This window comes from Ornithorhynchus anatinus, chromosome 5 (assembly GCF_004115215.2).
Source record: "Ornithorhynchus anatinus isolate Pmale09 chromosome 5, mOrnAna1.pri.v4, whole genome shotgun sequence".
NCBI classification, from domain to species: domain Eukaryota; kingdom Metazoa; phylum Chordata; class Mammalia; order Monotremata; family Ornithorhynchidae; genus Ornithorhynchus; species Ornithorhynchus anatinus.
Window position 1 is genome coordinate 68,053,710 of NC_041732.1, and position 19,327 is coordinate 68,073,036.

The following is a 19,327-nucleotide window of genomic DNA, read 5'->3' on the forward strand; positions in this document are numbered from 1 at the left end:
TATTTAGCACTTGGGAGGGTACCAGGTAACAGTAGGCAGACACCTCCCTGCCCACAGTGATCTTACAGTCTAGAGGGAGACAGACATCAAAAAGAATTAGGGATTAATTTTGATTCATAAATGCTTGCCTGCTTCAGGGACAGAACAATGAGTAGTCGTGTGGCAGTTTGGAACCAAAAAAAAACCAATCCTGAACTATCACCTGCTCTTAATCACTCTAGTGCTGTCAGCTTTGCTTCCATCCTGACAGAAGGATTAGCAACTGGTGCTCTAGGGGCAGTTTAACACAATTGCCCTGGAGAAGATCAAGTGGGTTCACTAAGGCAATGAGGGTAATCCAATGCACAGCCTTCTTGAGGGCATCACATGAAAGGCCCCGGAGTAGGCACAGTTGACTGGAGATATGCAGGGACACAGCTAGCCCTGCCCTTATCCCAACCCCGTGAACATTCCCCCCAAGACTTTCTCTGTGACCTCCCAGGTCGGCACTGGAATGGGCAGGATGAAGAGCAGGCGGAAAAGTCTGAAACTTTAAGCCAAGTCGACAGGCTAACTTCAGTGTTCTGGGATGTGGTGGGGCAGAGGAGGGTCCAAAGTCAGGATTGGTAGTGGTGCCTTTGCTGGCATTTGTTATATCTACCTGAACCAATCATTGGGTACATTACTCTGGTGTTAAATGTCTGGCTGGAGAGGTAGCTAAAATGAAAAATTTTAAAAAATTGAAAAATTAAGAAAAAAAAAGTTTCCAGGCATAGCATAACCTTAGATTTCATTTGGGCAGGGAAAGAGGTGTTTTTTGTTTTATTTAAATGGTTTTCATTAAGCACTTACTATGTGCCAGGCACTGTATTAAGCGCTGGGGTAGATACAGGATAATCAGGTTGGATACAGTCTCCGTCCCACATAAGGCTTACAGACTCCATCCCCATTTTACAGATGAGGTACCTGAGGCATAGCACAGTGAATTGACTTGCCTAAAGTCACTCAGCAGACAGGTGGCAGAGACGGGATTAGAACCCAAGTCTTCTGGCTCCCTGGCCCATGCTCTTTCCACTAAGTCACGCTGCCTCTAATGGGAGAACAACATATTCTTCATATTACAACAACTTTACTTTAGGCTGAAATTCAAACCCAAGCAAACGATAGCACCACTTTCAAAGGGTTGTCACTGGTGGATGAATTGAGGTTATCTGTCCAGTAATGAATGTCAATGTAAATGGTTTAGTCACCCTAGTCTCTTCCTCAAATTACACTTCTCATCTGAAATGAGTTCCCAGGACACATACGTGGCAAACACTCCCCAAACACCAAATACAAACTAATTTTCCTGGATTTTCTAGGCATTAAAGGGCTCCTTCGCACTATCAAAAGATTTCTGAAGAAGACGAGACTCAAAGCGGTGTCTTTATTGCCAGAGGAGGCCCACACACATATATTAGTTCCTAGGAAAACTACTGTAATCATTGCCCTTACTAAAACTAAAGGCTCTATTTGAAACCAAAGGTAAAACTTCCCATTCCAAGCACATCATATGACCGATCGGTAGGAAAGTTCCGATGACTCGCTTCGTTTATTGCCTATGGAAGAGGAATCATCAGAGGAAGGCACCAGGGCAAACACTACATCATCATCCCTAAAACTCAAACAAATAATGAGTGAATACCAGACTGAAGTTAGTTTCTCCCAGTTTGGGGGAAAGCAATCCCCAGAAAAACTTCTACTTAATATATTGTGAAACCTGAGTAATTGATGGCATGATAACAAACGTGTGGGTTTTTTCTTTTCGGGGGGGGATTGGGGAGAAGGGAAGAGGATGGAGGAGGGACAAGAAAGGGAGAGAAAGACGAGGCCAGGAAAGATGTTTTAAACTCATTTAAAGAGAAGAATGAGATGGCATGATTAGCACTTACACAAAATGCATTGAAGTGACCTGAGGTAGCCTACAAAGTACATTCACTGCAACAGCGCAGTATGGGAGATTGTCATTTTAACTGAGTGAACACATTGTAAAACAGAACTCCCTCACCTCCAATAAAACCACAAGTCTAAGAATAGCACTGAGATTAAACTTTGAAGACAAATGTGTCTCCCCAAATTTCGGATCTTTGTGTAAAAGAGCCCAAAGCTAAAAAGTTAATTAAAAGTACAAGAAATGTCCTTAGCACATTAAGAAAGCAACTTTTCAGAAGCAAAGAAACCAAACCTACAATTAAAAAGTAGTGTTCTCCAAAACAGCTAAGCACAAAAAAACCCCCTCCCTGCCATAAACCTAAGGCTTTCTCAACTCAAATGTCAACAGTTCTATTGGTCACAATTTTTCCCATATTCTGCTAAGATGTGAAGTCAGGTTGCTGACAGACGTTTATCAACACTGATAAATTCAGCCAACCTAAGCACCTCTGAGTCTTCACATTCAACTATCTACTGCTTCTTAAATTGGCCTATAGGAAGAAGGGTTGGGAGAGGGGAAGTAGAAAGGAAAATGCGCTAGAATTCCCATTACAGTAACTGTTTTTCCCCACTGGATTACTGAAAATTAGGGCAGCCTCAAACAAGAAGGTACTAAAATGAAGTACTGACTATTTGAATGCAAGTTTTATCTGGCCCTCTCTCCCCTCTTTAAGGCCTCTAAAGATTAGCTGTTAGCTTTTCCCAATTGCTAACCACAAGAACAAAAGGCTGAACTTTCTTCTACACACCAAGCTCACCCTGGCCATGCTAGTGTTTTGGCTGGGTCATGAAGACTAGGTGAGGGCAGACTACAGTCCACTGTCTTGGGTTCACTTACATACATTACCCAAAACCTCCATGTTTCTAGTCCTTTTTTTTTTTTTGAGGTTGAAGCAAGAAAAGGCCCATTCTACACCTTGGTATGGAGAATCACGTTGTAAGCCATACCTAGAGCCCAAATTACAGAACTTTCAGAGACAGATTTCTAGCTCACTGTAAATTTCACACATGCACTGCTCCTAACAAAATCAGAAAAGAAAGCATAAAACATTGTTCACTCATTCTATGGGAGGGCAAAAATCAAGTATGCGCTACGCTACAATTTTGAGAGACAAGTGCAGTTCTATGGAAGATGCAAAACTGGAACATCAGCCAACACCATTTTGGTTTTTGGAGAGTTCAAATCCCATCTGGGGAGGGAAAATGGAAGTTCAACAAGGAGTCAAAGTTGTGACTGCATGATCTCGGGCCAGCTCCTCAGTTTCTAACAAAACTGTGGAAAAAAATGACATTCAACACTGAAAACAAATGATTCGCCCTTTTGATTGTTGACATTAGTTCTGGAAAGGCAACTTTCTGGATATCAGACAATCCTTTTTGGCAGTTCAAAAACAGCCCCAGACCAACGGAAATGGGTTTGTCTGAAAAAGTCCAATATCTCAGCCCTCTCAAAACATGTAAAAAATCTCAGAACTAGCAGGGAGTCCCAATGTATGTCCAAAAATTCAGAAATTGCCCCATTGCTGGTATATGAGCAAAAAGGCTGTGCTGAAATGCCAAGGTTCTGTGCTTTCCACTGGACAAAAGCCAGTTAACCTTTGCTGGTGCACAGCTTCCTTATGGAAATTCTTAGTGGCCAATGGGACCCATCACCAAGGTCAGACCCAATCCCAGCTGCTTTTCCATGCTAATGAGCCCACACTCCCCCTCCCCGCAGCAAGACCTCAAAGCCTTTCCAGGGATTTTACACTGCAGTCTCTCTGCCAGATTTGAGATTGGGTGCAGAGAACTGTCGCCTCATGCGTGGAGGCGTCACAAATTGGTGGTAATGGTTGGGCCGGTCGTTCTGCTTCTGGTAAAGACTGGCTGCTTCGCCATCCGCCGGGCCTCCAGTGTGTTGCTTACAGTAGGACTGACGGTGCTGGTGAATGTGGCGCTTCTGCTGGAAAGTCTGCAGATCTGGGTTCTGGTGCCCGTTGTAGGAGTGTAATGATTCTGACGAGCCAGAAGTCTGACGATGCAGATTTTTCTGCTGACCGTTGTTGAGGGAATTGCTTCTCCAGCGTAACTGCGGGGGTGGCTGTTGGGGCTGACTGCTAAGGGGCTGCTTCTTCACCTGGATGTGGTCTTGGCTTCTCTGTCTCACGGGGGGGCCCCACGCTTGCTGAGGGTCCTCGGGGGCTGCTCTCCCTCCTTTTTCTTGGCTTCCTTCTTTGCTTCCTCGCCTCTCTTCTTCCTCCTTAGGAATTTTGACTTCGATGACCTCATCTTCCGTTATGATAATGTGCGTCCCGGGACTCCAGGAGTTTCTGTGCTTGGGGTTGCTCTTGAAAGGGAAACGGGGTTTGCGATTCTCAGGCGGGATGAAGCGATGGGGCATGTTCTGCCGGCGGAGTTGCTTCGTGATCTCTTGCTGCTGCAGGTTCTTGAACCGGATCTGCTCTTGCCTCATCCAACGCAGTCGTCCCCGCCTAAAGGCTGGGTCCCCGTCCATTAGCTGGGAAACCCGCTCATCCTTCCCTTGTTCCTCGCTCTCTTCTCTGCTTCCGTCACTCTCGGGCCGGGAACCGTTCCGTCCCCAGTTCGGGCTCTGACTCTTACTGTGACCTTGGGCCTTCTGCTCTTGAGCGCTGATCAGTGGCAACACCTTCTCCATTTTCAGCATCTTGTTCCTCAAGACTTTGATTTCTTCATCCTTCATGTTATTTTGCTTTTTCACTTCTTGTAAAATGTCCTCCAGCTTGTCTATGTGCACCTTGAGGTCGTCCACGTCAGTCACTCCTCCTTTCCCATTGGCCATCACGTCCTCAATCCGCTCGTCTCCAACACCGACCGTGTCCCAGACATCCCTGGCCACCGCCCGCCACGAGTCCCGCTCATTGGGGTCCTTTTTCCCATACATTGCGCAAAGCTCCTTCATCTTAACAATGGCCAGGGCTTCAATCTCTTGCCGGCTGTGCCTGAAATCATTGAGGGCCACTTCATAGCAGATCTCCTTCACAGCCTGGATCTTCAGGTCGGAGATGGTCACCCATTTGGAGTCTTTGCTCAGGCGCCTGCGCTGGGGGATTTGATACATTTTAATTGGCTCTCGTTTCTTTCCACTGCTGGGGAGGCCACACTTTTTAACAATGGTTTGCAACTTGCTGGGGGGCAGCTTCTCTCTCAGGGAAGTTATCAGCCTCCAGCTCTCCTCACACGACCGCTTGTCTGAATCGTCCCCGCTATCAGAATCCGCATCCTTTGGAAAAACAAAATCAAAAAATGGCCCCCAAACAACCAAAATTAAAATGGAAAAAGTGGAAAATCAAGCTGAAGGAAAAAAAAAAAGCAAGCAAAAAAACAACCAAAAAAAAAAAACCAAAAACCAAAAAACCCCCAAACAAATTGATGTGGAAGTCTCTTATTAAATAAAACTGGGTGTTTAAAATGATAAAGGGAACTGACCTGCAATTCCATATTCTTGCTCAGATGATGAGTGCCTGAAACAATCTCTTTCATAGGACTACACTAACAAAAACATCCCGGAGGTTTTGGCCATTCTAGATACCCCAAATGAACAGAATGATGTGACAGATGACCCTCAGACCCCAAGAAGGGAGATAAGGAAACATGCTTCAAAAACATGCAATCGCACCCCTACATTTGCCTTGGTTATTGCTGTCGCTTCGTCCAGACACTTTTTCCCATGAGAAGCATAGTTGTCATAAAGAGACGTAATAAGCAGCCGGAGTAAGTCAGATTAACACTGGTTAGTGGTGCTGTATGATGCCAAGATGCTTTGGTTTAGACTCTGCTTTGCTAAAAAGAGAGCAGCCCTAAAAACAAGTTAGAGGATGAGGAACTAGAAACAAGCAGTCAATGGAAGGTGATGTTAAACGTGCTCAAAAGGTCACAACAGCAGACTTGCGAGGGGCTTATCCACCGAAGGCAATTTAGTCCAGAATAAGGGGAAGGTTCCAAATCACTCTTCCCAAGAGCATTGTTTTGGTATGTGTGTTTTCAAATAAAACTTAACAGGCCTCACAGCCCAGAGAGTGAAGAGAGGGAAACATAGATCATTCATTTTTTAGGCATATTTAAACCAAGAAAGCCTCTTTAGATTTGTGAGGCCTTACCTCTTCTCACTCTCTAGGAGGTATCTAACATGAGCTGTTAAAAACTATGACTTCTCAAGCCAATTCTTCACCTGCATTTTAATGAAGTGACTGACTGACTAGGTTATCTTACCCAAGAAACCCTGGAACATCTTGTGGCTTCCAAGCTCTCTCTTTAGCTCTTTTGGCCAGAAATCGGAACTTGCTTAAAGAGAGTCATTTTAGAACTGTTTATGCATTACTAGATTCCCTTTCTCAAAAGTAGCACTTACAAGATCTAAAATAATAGTTTCGACTCTTGGATAAAGCTCCTGAAAGACTTGGAGAAAAGTGTACCGCTTACAGATAAGGGAGAATACAGAACAAGAGGAAATTAGGCTTAAGAAACTATAGTTATTTTTGGAGACCCTTATTATAGTCTGAAATAAGAGAAGCCTAAACATACACGGGGGCCAGGAGATTAAGGTCTGTTCTGGGAGTTATGATTTCATTGGTGAAATCATTATGATTTCACTTGGCATTTGGGAAGGGCGATCAATAAAAAGCTTTAAGAGGATTTGGCTCACTTTACTTAAATCAATAATTTACGGTTTGATCATGAATTGTTTTAGAAATAGTAAAACATTTCCACCAAATGTTTGATGTTTCCAACCTAAATGATCCTACGTTAACAACCACTTTATTTACCCTGACTAAGCAGTGAACATTCAAGAGCACATCGGGGCAGGGCACAAAAACTAGGGCTGGAATGGACCAGTCCAATTCCCATTCCAGGTTCAAAGATAAGCATGTAGGAGACCACAAATCGGGGAACATGGGGGTACCTCTAAGTTTATTTTTAATAGAAAATATTTCTTACAACACCTCAGGACATTTCAAATGAGGAAACCCTATCTCATTTCCCTGTCTATTTGAAAGACATTATCATCTAGTTGTATCAAACAGCTGGCAGAGTTCCACTGACACCACCTACATTGACTTCACTCCCGCTTTTGGTTTTTAACTAATTTTAAAAAATAAACAGAACTGCTTTTGGCTGACCTACAATAAGAAGGAAATACGCATGATTTCCGGAATGCAGTTTTCTTGACAATACCTAGGAGCAAGGTATGACGATATGAGCAGGGTACATTTTAGGACACAATGGGTCCTGCTAGAACATGATCTGCAATGGGGGAAAACTGGCATATGTAGGTCAAACAGTACTTCACAGATTCCCCAAACTCCACCTCAGGGTGACTCGAGGAAATAGATCCAGACCTCACTATAGCAGAGGCCAGTGGATTTCTCCAAGATGGCAGCTAATTATGTTTTTATCGGTAGCTCCTACCATTCTTCCCCACCGGTGTCCCCTCCTCCAAAAGCCCTTTGGGATGATATGATGAAATGTAAATGAGTGCAAATTTAGAATGGGGAAAGTATACAAACCAGTAGTGCAATTTAAGGTAGGTCAAGTTTGGGGATGAAGACACTGTCCTTTTCAAATACTTCCCGGATCAATGGAAGTATTCCGAGTACATTCAAAAGAAAGACTGGTCACCCCAGGTTTAATAGAGACCACCTGCTGAAATTTAGAGCCCAGGTTTCAGTCATACATTCTTATTGTTTTCTTTAGCATGCAGTTAAAAGCACTTCCCAAACCCTGCCAGTCAAGGTTGGTTAATAAAAGGCCAAGATTGAAATCACTGCTCAATACTCCTCTTCCCACATTCTCTTTAAGAGGGACACCTGTTCCTTAAACTCAAGGTTCCTGGTTAAAATATCAAGCAGCTGCCCCTCAGATGCACGGGAGGCTGGAGAACTAGAAGCAGAAAATCCTAAACTACCTGGAGCCGCCTTGACTCCATGCAGGCTGGAGGGGAAAGTGAAGCATTAAGGCAAACCAAGCAAGGTAGGCCGTCCCATACCAGAGGCGTGAGAAAGCAAGAGTGGCATTTTAGCAGCAAGCATGAGTGACAGAATAGCCTACAATGCTCTGCCCATGACCACCCCGAGGATCTAACAAAGAAATGTGCTTGAATTTAATGTTTCGTATTACTGTAAGACTTTTACATATGTTAAATGCTAAATGAGAGTTGATCCAACATTCTTCAGAGAAAAGTTCTCCAAAGGAAGGTCATTTACTTACCCATTACACTATAGTATATAAATTAGGTACTGTGACTCCCCTTCTAAAACATGTAGGATGGCTACTCTTGGGGGCGAGAGATGTGAGGGAAAGGAGAGAAAGCATCTTTTGAAGCGTTATGGTAGCTGCTTTGGAAATCTTGGTGTGGTGAGAGACGATAATAATTAAGGCTGACAAAAATCTCTCTACTCGCAGTCTAAGGCGACGAAAAGCTGAATGGGGTTTAGAAAAATGTACTCTCCCGTTAGTGTTGGGAAGGAGTCCTACTCCATGGCCTTAATCACATCTACCCTTTTTAAATGTATCACAGGGTGTTAGAGAAGTTCCTAGAAAATAATATTTAGAGAGAAAAGGCAACTCAGTCAGCTGCCTACAAGAATCCTTTATCTGAGCATTAAAGCAGTAGTGTTAATTCCATTATATATTCAGTGGCTTTCAATTACCTTTCCCAGGCTTCAAGTACTTTATTTGGAATTCTGTCACTGTCTTGCCCTAAAACCCTGAATCTCCAGATCCCCCTCAATAACTTAACTGCATTGCCAGAACTGTACATAAACTGATTTTAACCCTATGCCAAGATAGGTTCCTGAGCCACATGGAAAGCTGCTTTGGCTCAAAGTTTGGGGCTTCTCTCTCTCATCTGAGAACAACCCCCTTTCCTGAAAGCAAAGCTCAGAGGATGGCCGATGGTTGGTCCTCCCAGTGCTTCACAAATTGGAAGCAACACTCCGTTTCACAGAATAAATGCTAGTCAGTGACAAAAGAATGCAGCCAGAACTCTGCTCTCTCTCTCCATACTCCCTCTCTTTGCCAGAAGGAAATGATTATTTTTTAAATGCATAAATTCCTAAGAAGAATGCTGGCCTCCAAAGCCTGCTGTGGGTTCCCACCTAGACTCCAAGCTGTAGAGGTTTCTTTCCACTTGATCATAAAGGTTGGTTGGAAAAAATAAAAGGGTAGGGAAGGGAACGTGCCTATCAACTCTGATTCACTGTAATCTTCCAAGCGCTTAGTACAGTGCTCTGCACACAGTAAATGATCAATAAATATGACTGATTGATTGGGGTTGGCCAGAGTACTCTGCCCAGCTAGTGACCACCATCAAGAAATGGCTAACTCGATCTCTAAAATATCAAGAAGCAGCGTGGCTCAGTGGAAAGAGCATGGGCTTTGGAGTCAGAGGTCATGGGTTCGAATCCCAGCTCGGCCACCTGTCAGCTTGTCAGCTGTGTGACTTTGGGCAAGTCACTTAACTTCTCGGTGTCTTAGTTACCTCATCTGTAAAATGGGGATGAAGACTGTGAGCCCCATGTGGGACAACCTGATCCCGCTGTGTCTACCCCAGCGCTTAGAACAGTGCTCGGCACATAGTAAGCGCTTAACAAATACCAACATTATTATTATTATTATTATTAAAAATTCAAAGCAGTGTGGCCTAGTAAAAGGAGCACGGTCCTGGGAGTAAGAAGAACTGGATTCTAATCCTGCCTAAGCCATTTGTCAGCTGGGTGACCTTGGGCAAGTCACTTAACTTCTCTGAGCTTCATTTCTCACTCTTAGAAAGTGAGCCCCCTGTTCAACCTAATGATCTTGCATCTACCCCAACGCTTAATACAGTGCTTGGCACATAGTCAGCGCTTAAATACCACAGTCATCATCATTAATATTATTACTATAGAATACAAAAAGTTGTCACTGTCACTCAAGGAAATATACTGGACTTTACGGATGGACAGTCAAATCTTTCAATTCCACAGACTGGGAATTATTAGACTTTTGCTCAGACCTGAAATGAGAGTACAGTTCCTACCCACTTGCCCCCCCAGTCACCACGTGTGTCACTGAAATCCTGACAGAGGATTCAGACTCCATGCAGGGGTGGGGGAAAGAGTTAAAACATGCAACTGTGCAGCAACATTTCAGACACAGTTTGTAAAAAAAAAAAAAAATAGCACATTTGCAATCATTGAGGTGGGTCTGAGAACACAGAATTAGTACTTTCAGGTGATCAGAGACAAAACCAAGGCAAACATTCACCAAATTCAAAAATTCACAGAAATAACAAGTGAGCCCTCTGAGCAAGTTCAAAGACAAGAACCACCAGGATACAAGGCAAGGAATGGTCTACTAACACTCCTGAAAGGGGTGAATGCTGACAAGGAAGAAACAACTCTTTAAGCCATAAAAGATCAACCTGGCAATTTTCTACATGGGCCAGTTTTGCAGGTTGCAAGGAGAAAGGTGAATTAGTTTTCCCGGAAGAAAATGGAAGAATGGAGTGGGGTTGTGGGTAGCCCAGGTAAACATTCCTGCACATCTGGGATACCACATGTAGGAATCTAACTTTTGCTCTCCTCTTAGTGGATCAGACGAATAGTCACCTACCAGTCTCTGTTGTTCCAACAAAAGGTCGGCTTCCTCTTTCTCTTTCTTGTACAAGATCTCCATTTCCTGGAGTCTGGAGGAAGAGGCAGGGAAAAGGAATCAAACTAGATGCTGAAACCACAAAGCAGTTTGATGGGTGTTGATATTTGAATAACAAGACCACCAGTCACCTATCTCATCAAATCTGTACAAGTTATCTGCTCTTCCAGCCCCTCTGTCAGACCACGAGAAAAGGACTGAGTGGCTCAGGGAATCAGAAGACCTGAATTCTAACATTGGTCTTGCCTAACCATGGTATTGACTTAGTACCAAGCACTGTACTAAGTGCTGGGGTAGGTACAAGATAATCAACTCGGACACAGTTCCTGTCCCAGATGGGGCCCACAGTCTAAGAAGGAAGGAGAGCAGGTATTCAATCTCCATTTGACAGATGAGAAAATTGAAGCACGGAGAAGTTAAGTGATTTGCCCAAAGTCACGCAACAGACAAGTGGTGGAGCCAGGATTAGAACTCTGGTTTCCTGACAAACTAATGCTCTTTCTACTAGGCCATTTTGCTGTGCCATCAGTTGGGAAGGCTTCTGTCTCAAGAAGCATCTAGGGCATTGTACAGAGTGAACAGGCGTAGCAGAAAGCCTGAAAAGTAGCTGGTTAACATAGGAGGCAGACCCTGCAGTGGCTACCGGGGCAACCACCTGCCAGGTTAGGGCTCTAAGGCACACATCAACATTCCTTTGGCCATAAGTGGGCTGTGCAAATTAAAAACTTGAGGGGGCACTTTGCAACGGGGACTGCCCCTCTATCTGCTACTCGCCCACTGTACTCCAAGCCCCCACAGGAATGTGAGTGGAAGGTATGAGTACACTCCCAAGGGCTTAGTACAGTGCTCTGCATACAGTAAGCACTCATGAATATGATCGAATGAAGGAATGAATGAGAGCCCAAGTGGTGCTGCACAAACCACTATTGCTGTAATCAATTTTTCCGTCCTCAGTCTCGGTGCTGTTGTTCCTGATGGAAGACTCCGTTATTACCACCACCTCTACCACCATCATCATCATTTTGTTTTTGTTACCTTTTCTCCATCTCCTGCTTCATATCAATGCCCTGCTTCTCTAGCAATTCCCTCTGGGCAAAGGTCCAGTCCACTGGCTCGGAAGGAGTCTCGGCAGATGGCGTCTTCTCCCGCTCGGCCCTCGCTTGCTCCGGATGGTTGAAACGGAAAACGTGATTTTTACCCATGATAATGCGGTTTCCTAGTGACACGGTGAAAAGGAAAAAAAAACTTTAAACTTAAAGAACTCGCCGAAGATTCAACATTTCACTCCTAAGGTAAGCAGATACGTGGTGGGTAGCTGGGGCAAGCTCCATTTCAGTCTGTTCTCCACTGGAAAGCAAATCTGATTTTACAGCTCTCTTGTGCCACATAGATCCCAGGTTTTCCCCAAACTCCAATGTCTCTGGGGTTACTTACCTGAGCGCAGTTGCACATGCTGAACAACCCTCTTGCCGTTGACGTAGGTTTCTGAACGCTCACAGGGTTCCAAGGTCACAATGACTAGGGGAAATATAAAATGGCATTATGACCAAAACCCTTGGGGTCAGATGATGACAGACCTACAAAATTCAAATGAACTCCAAACCCACAGAAGAGATCTTCCCACCCATCTCCTACTAACCTTTCACACAGCCCAATCGCTTGGCCATTCCCACTGGAATTTGAAATTGGCAGACCAAGTTTCCTCAATCAGTCTTCTAGTTTTGTGACTTTGTAGTTTTTGTGAAGGAGTCCTCCAGTAGTTTTGTGAAGGGAAGCCATTTCAGTCGCATAGGGTGGTGAGAACTTTTAAGTTCTTACTGTGTGTCAAGCACTGTACCTAATCAGGTCCCACATGGGGCTCACCGACTAAGCAGGAGAGAGAACAGGAGCATTCTGTTATAGGAACAGAATGTGAAGAAGTTGGAAGGTTGTGATTTCCAAGTGGCTGTCTCTTGGACTGCCTCTTGGCAACAGCCAGAATGGACATAGAAGTGCTGCTTTCAGGGAATCTGAGGAAAGTTTTTTCAAGAAAATAGAAAACTTTCCTGAAGTCCTAGTATCGGACAAAGGATCCAGTGCAGATGTAGAGCCAGAGGGTTTTTTACCCAGAGAGATAACTCTAAAATAAAATTCCAGGACCACCTTTTCCCAGATGTTCACACTCCAGGCCAAGCTGGGATTAGACCTTTCCTTATTTTCATGAAACGGAAATTAATTACACAGAGCTGAGGCAGAACCTACTGCAAGTCACCTATCACTTGGAAGTGCTGTTCCCTCCCCGCTTTTATTTTTACATAATTAACATTCGGGGCCATACCCAGTGGCCTTTACAAAGCTTAGTTCTTGGCAGAACAAGAGAGCTTCACTGTGTCCACTGCCATTTCATGTAAAAAGCTACCTTAGCTCCTGAATTTCTAAGTACCCTTCATTCCTCCATGTCAGTGATACATAGAACCTGGAGGCCTGCCTCACTGAAGATGCTGGGAAAAACTCTCCTACAGATCTGCCAACAATAAAAATGCATCTGGACAGGGTGGAGGAAAACATGATGGCCAGGTGCCTTACCATCCCCATTGTGATTCCTCTCGCTGCGGAAGACACAGTGCTCCTCTTTGATGTGAGCCCCACTCAGCACAATGTCCTGACGCCTCTCAGCATCTGCCTGGCCAACCCTTGGGTCAAGACAAAATATTTCACAGTGATTTTCTGTGGGCATTTGGCAGACTGGACTTCATAATTCTCACTAAATAATAATTTGGGCTAAAAAAATGATCTCTTCTGCTAATACTTATGGCAGCAGAGAGATGGATCATAAACATTGCTATACAGTAAAGGATGCTTCACTGCACAGCGGAAGCAAGCACTTTAATGAAGTAGGAAATTTAAGGGCAACAATCTACTACTGCTCAAAGTCCTCAAGTGGGAAAAACAGTCCAGGGATCTCTACGGATTCCAGATGGCCAAAGGGAAATTCCTTGTCAAAGCCTTATGGGGCAAACAGTCTGTAGATCTACAGGAGTCACTTCAGGGCACTGGCACTATCAGGCAAGGCTTCCTGGTTACTGCTATCAAGAAAATGAAAAATGCCAGACTCACCACTTCAGAAAGGAAGAACAACCCAACTTTAGGAAAAAACTTGATTATGTGAGCAGCCCTCTTTAATCAATGTCACCCAGTAAATGACCGAAATAAAATGCACCCACCTTGTGATGCCATCTTTGATGTAGTAGAGGAGGCACTCTGACATGAGGGGATCTTCATTGAGGTTAACAAGATGTGGTGTCTGGAAAAAAGAAGGTCACAAGTGATCCATTCAGGCCCGAACACCCCTACTGGAGATTGTCTTCTCTGCATTGCTTCTAGCTGACAGGAACCTAGGGAAGACCACAATTTCTCTCTCCTTCCTACCTATCCTCACTCCTCTCCCACTACACCACAGCTCGCGCATTTCACCCTTCTGACATCACCTACTTACTGTGCCTCAGTCTCGTCTCTCATCTCTGACCCTGAGCTCCCATCCTCCCTCAATAAATCAATTAAATCAATGGTATTTATTGAGCACATACTGTGAATAGAGTATTATACTGTCTGGGAGAGTACCTACAAGAGCATTGGTAGACACGATCCCTGACCACAAGGAACTTAGAGTCCAGAAGGAGAGACAGACATTAAAATAAATTACAGATGGGGGAAATGGCAGGTTATAAGGATATGCCCATAAATGCTGTGGGGCTGAGAGTGGGGCGGAGAGCAAGTGATTAAAGGGTACAGAGTCAAGTGCATAGGTTACAAAGAAGGGAGAGCATTTAGGTGAAATGAGGGTTTACCCAGGAAAGGTATCTTGGAGAAAATGTGATTTTAGGGGGGTTTTGATAGAGTGGTGGTCTGTCGGATATGAACGGGAAGGAGTTCCAGGCCAGAGGGAGGACATGGGCAAGGGGTTGGTGGTGACACAGACAAGATCGAGGTACAGTGAGTAGATCTGGTGTTAAAGCAGTAGAGTGTGCGGTCGGTGTAAGAGATAAGCAAGGTTAAGGTATGAGGGGGAGAACTGACGGTTTGCTTTAAATATCATGGTAAATACTTTCTGTTTGATGCAGAAGTGGATAGGCAATCATTGGAGATTTTTGAGGAAAGGAGAGGCATGGATGAAACCTTTTTTTAGAAAAATGATCCGGGCAGCAGACTGAAGTATAGGGTGGAGAGGTGAGAGACATGTGGCAGAGAGAGCAGAAAGGAGGCTGATGCAATAGTCAAGGCAGGATACGGTAACTTGGATCAGTGTGGTAGCAGTTTGGTAGCAGACAACAGGGCAGATTCTTGAGATGTTGTGAAGGAAGAAAAGATAAGATTTGCTGACAGATTAACTCTGTGGGTCGAGTGAGAGATAAATTGAGGATTATGCCACAGTTATAGGCTTGAGAGGCAGGGAAGTTGGTCGGGGTGTCTTCAGTGATGGGAAAGTCTCAGGGAGGAAGATAAGGAGTTCAGTTTTGGCCACGTTAAGCTTGAGGAGTCACTGGGACCTCCAACTAGAGATATCCTGAAGGCAGGAAGAAATGCAAGACTGTAGAGAAAGAGAGAGGGCAGGGCTGGAGAAGTAGATTTGGGAATCGTTAGCGTAGAGATGGTAGTAGAAGCTATTGGGGTGGGGGGTGTAGACAGAGAATAAAAGAGGGCTCAGAGCCAAGCGTAGAGGGGCTCCCTCAGTTAAGAGGGTGGGAAGCAGAGGAGGAGGGGGCTGCAAAAAACACTGGAGAGGCCACAGAGGGAGGAGAAGAACCAAGCAAGGACAGTGTCGGTGAAACTGAGGGTCAAGAATGTTTCCAGGAGAAAGGGGCAGTCCATAGGGCTGCAGGACAGAGAGGTGAAGGAGGGTTAGGACAGAGTAGAGACCATTGGATCTGGCAAGAAGGAAACTGTTGGTGATCTAATAATGTTGGTATTTGTTAAGCGCTTACTATGTGCCAAGCACTGTTCTAAGAGAGGTCTTCTATGGAGTGAAGGAGGCAAGACAGGCTTCCATTCTCCCCATCTTCAAAGCCCTACTAAAAGCATATCTCCTCCTCTCTTCCCTGACTAATTTCTCTCCCTCTTTTCAGTGACCACTATCCTTAAGCCTGTACCTTCTAAGCTCTCTGATGCAAACTCCTTCCCAACAGCACTTATGTACATATCCTCATACTCTGTTGCTTTCTACCATGCTTAATTTATTTTAATGTCTGTCCCCCACAACTAGATTTTAAGCTCCTTGAAGGTAGGTATTGGTCTACCTACTGTACTGTACTTTCCCAAATACTTAGTATAGTGCTCAGTACAGAGTAAGCACTCAATAAGTGATTGATGAATTGATTTTTGTCTGATTCCACTCAGAGAGGAGAGACATCCTGGACTATAAGGAGCAATTTCACAAAGTACAAACTCCAATTCATTTTAGTCTTTCTCCCCAGAAGCATTCAATCATTTGGGGACAAAGTCTATGTGTATTCTTTTAGATGCACAATTCACCATCATAGGCCACATATATGAAAGCCTCCAAAAGGATGTGTGACTCCCGACTGATTTTCTGGATCAAAAAATGACAGTGCTTGCAAAATCTAAGAGGATAGATAATTCAAGAAATAATATGTTCTTCATTAAGTGCATGAAATACATCCAACGTTTTCCCTCTACTTTTTCCTTCTCTCCATCCCTCATGTCACATCTGATGGAGAAATCTAAACTAATGATATTTATTATAAACTTGAGAATGAACCCCCACCTCATCTACCTCTAAAATTTCTTTAAAACCAACCTTCTTTGGTGAAAATACCCCACTCGAATCAGCAAGCAAGTCACATGGTCTTGGGGTGAAAATCTAACCAATGGGCAGCAGGTGTATAAAGAATGAAAGAAAAGTCAGAAGGAAAAAAGGATGGGAGAGGCCAAAAAATAAACAGAAAAAGTGGAAAAACCATGCAATAACCCGAACAATCACTAAGGATCAACAAACAGATCCAAGAAGCCAAGACTTCTTAGTCTTAACATTTACTTGTCCAGGACTGGATTCTGATCAATAATTTAACAAGATACTTTCTTTCACACTTGCTAAACTAAATGAAGAGTACGACAATAAAAAAAAAATCTTAGACTTCTTGTCATGTAACAAGCAAATATTTTTGAAATATCAAAGAGCTTTGAAGCCTCAAAAGCCTTGTCCTTGGCTAGGTGAAGGGGAGTCATTAACTCAAGAAACAAAAGGCTTAAGGGTCAGCATTAAAAACAGTTTACTGATGTCAGAATTGGATTCTTTCCCTCTCCTCAAATTTGAGTTCCGAGAGCAAAAATACATTTTGGATAAGTGAAGGAGGAAGAACCTGGGAATTGGTTGTTAAATATAATCCCATTTATTTCTTTCTTTTTCCCTGATTGGTCATCAGCCACTAGGAAGGCTGACAGGAATGCTAGTAAAAACACACACATATACATATACATGATCCCATACATATAGGGAAAGTCTCTTTTCATTCATTCATTTATTCATTCAAACAAATTTATTGAGCGCTTACTACATGCACAGCACTGTACTAAGCGCTTGGAAAGTACAAGTCAGCAATAGAGAATATCCCTGCCCACACCGGGCTTACAATCTAGAGGTGGGGGAGACACACATAAAAACAAGTAAACAGGCATCAATATAAATAGAATTTATAGATATATACACATTCTAATTGAGAAATATTTCAAGCTATGATGCATTCAAGAAAAATGCAGGTTACAAGCTAAATTTGTTAGGGGGTAGCTACTCCATACTTAATTTGTACCTGGGACAATCACTCTCCTTGGACCTTACTTTCATCGTATGTAAAACAGCAATCCATGCTGTCCCTACCTACTAAATGGTTACATAGGGAAAATAAACAGATAATATATGTGCAAGATCTTCGAGCTCTCGGGAGGAATTTACTTTCTAAGTTCAAAAGATTTATTATTCAAATGACAGATGCCATCAAAGCTTCAACTATATATATGTGTATATATATATATATATATTTATACACCCACACGGAAATAAGTGCTTCAATTTGCAAAACCATTTGTTGCAAACATTTATGCAATATAAAATCTAAAGCAATAATTGAATGATTGTGCTAGAGGTTTGCAACCCAAACAGTGTATGTTGACAATCAGTGCTAGGGCAATGTTTTTTTTTCATTAAAAAAATACATCTTCAAACCACTACACTTTTTCCAGAGCTCTTCACCCTACAGATTCCCAGAAAACTGGGTTACAAGACAAATGGGAGCTACAGTACTACTTAATCTAGAGGAGCTAAAATCTCTTAACCAACCTTTTTTGGTGAAAACACTCCATCGAAATCAGCAAACAAATCACATGACCCAGGGCCAGGTTCTAACTAAACGACTGGCAGCAGGACAAACACCACAATCTTAAAGGCTATCCCTGGCTATTTAACCAGTCCTGACACACAGGCTCCGCCCCTTTAGGAATCACAGAGCTGCAAGTCAACTTGTGACATCATATGATTCTTTCCCCTGCTTCTGGGGGAGTTCTAGATTTCCAAGGAGCCAATTTTCTGGGTGCCTTTTTATTTTTATTACGTTATACACTGAGAGCTGAACTATCACCATCATTAAACAGACACAAACACCAAATAACCACTAGACAGCAACTTTCAATTATAACCCGCAAACCACCTAGTAATATAAGGCGCTTCACTCTAGTTTACTAAAACACTATGATTACTATAGGTATGACAACTACCAGAATTGCTCACAATGAAGCAGGGACAAGGAACAGAGATGGCTAATGGGAAATCAATGAGAATTACTTAATATAAGGACGGTTTCCAATGCACCTTGCAGACAAAACTTGCTAGCTTCTATCTAGGCAACTACTCATCTAAAAGTGCTTTTCTGCACAAACCTCATCAGTTGAAAATGCTTCCAAAGAGTCATCAAACAGGGTTGATGGCCTCTGGGGGAAAATCTACATAGAGAGAGGAGCCACAACTGAAGTAAGATTGGTTAAAAAATAAAACCCTCAATAGGAAAGCAGTAGTTTAAGTGTAGTGATGTGCAAGCAAGAATTCAAAAGGAGAATTACAAATAAATTTCATATGGATAAACATGGTGTACAGAGATGTTGGAGATAACTGTGCACTTACGATGAAGGAGTATCTAAAAATAAAATCAATAGCTCTGTAAATTTAAATCACTGCCAAGCTGAGAAAGGACAGAATTAGAAGACTTGGTCCTCCTCAATGTTGAAAGGAAAAAAAAAAACCACACACACACACAAAAAAACCCCCCAAAACCCAGAAAAACAGATTCATGGTAGGCTTCCTTGTTATGAAGAGAGGATTCCATGATGATACTGCTGCTTCCTACCTTTTTTGGTGAGAAGACCCCCAGGGTTCCTCCATCTTCCCGGATGGCAACTCCCATCTCAGCAAGCAAGGCCTCCCTAGGAAGTGACATAAAGGCAGATCAGTACCCACTTTGATTAACATCTGGAGCAACCTCAGTCTGAACTGATAAAAACCTAATCCCTCTGGATTGGGAGATCCTTGTGGACAGAGAATGTGTCTACTCAGTCTGCTACGCTGTACTCTCCCAAGTGCTTAGTTCACTGCTCAATAAATACTATTGATGATTAATCTGCCCTGCACATTTGACTAGACCAAGACTGAGCAAACCAATGGGAACTAAGGATCAGCCTATCACAT

The 19,327-nt window shown here is 43.3% G+C and overlaps 1 protein-coding gene across 8 annotated transcripts in view; it reads right to left on the reverse strand.

Annotated features, from left to right (window-relative positions):
* Window positions 1–19,327, reverse strand: part of KIF1B (kinesin family member 1B) — a 165,872-nt gene that overhangs the window by 65,007 nt on the left and 81,538 nt on the right. For 7 of the 8 annotated variants that reach the window (XM_029065666.2, XM_029065663.2, XM_029065665.2 and 4 more), the window contains 6 exons: window positions 18,990–19,065; window positions 13,803–13,882; window positions 13,165–13,271; window positions 12,034–12,117; window positions 11,635–11,815; window positions 10,561–10,633 (listed from right to left, as the gene is read on the reverse strand). In XM_029065666.2, the coding sequence (XP_028921499.1) occupies window positions 10,561–10,633; window positions 11,635–11,815; window positions 12,034–12,117; window positions 13,165–13,271; window positions 13,803–13,882; window positions 18,990–19,065 (601 nt within the window). Of the gene's footprint in view, window positions 1–1,857; window positions 5,192–10,560; window positions 10,634–11,634; window positions 11,816–12,033; window positions 12,118–13,164; window positions 13,272–13,802; window positions 13,883–18,989; window positions 19,066–19,327 lie in introns of those variants that run through there. The other variant, XM_029065670.2, reaches the window with a different exon arrangement.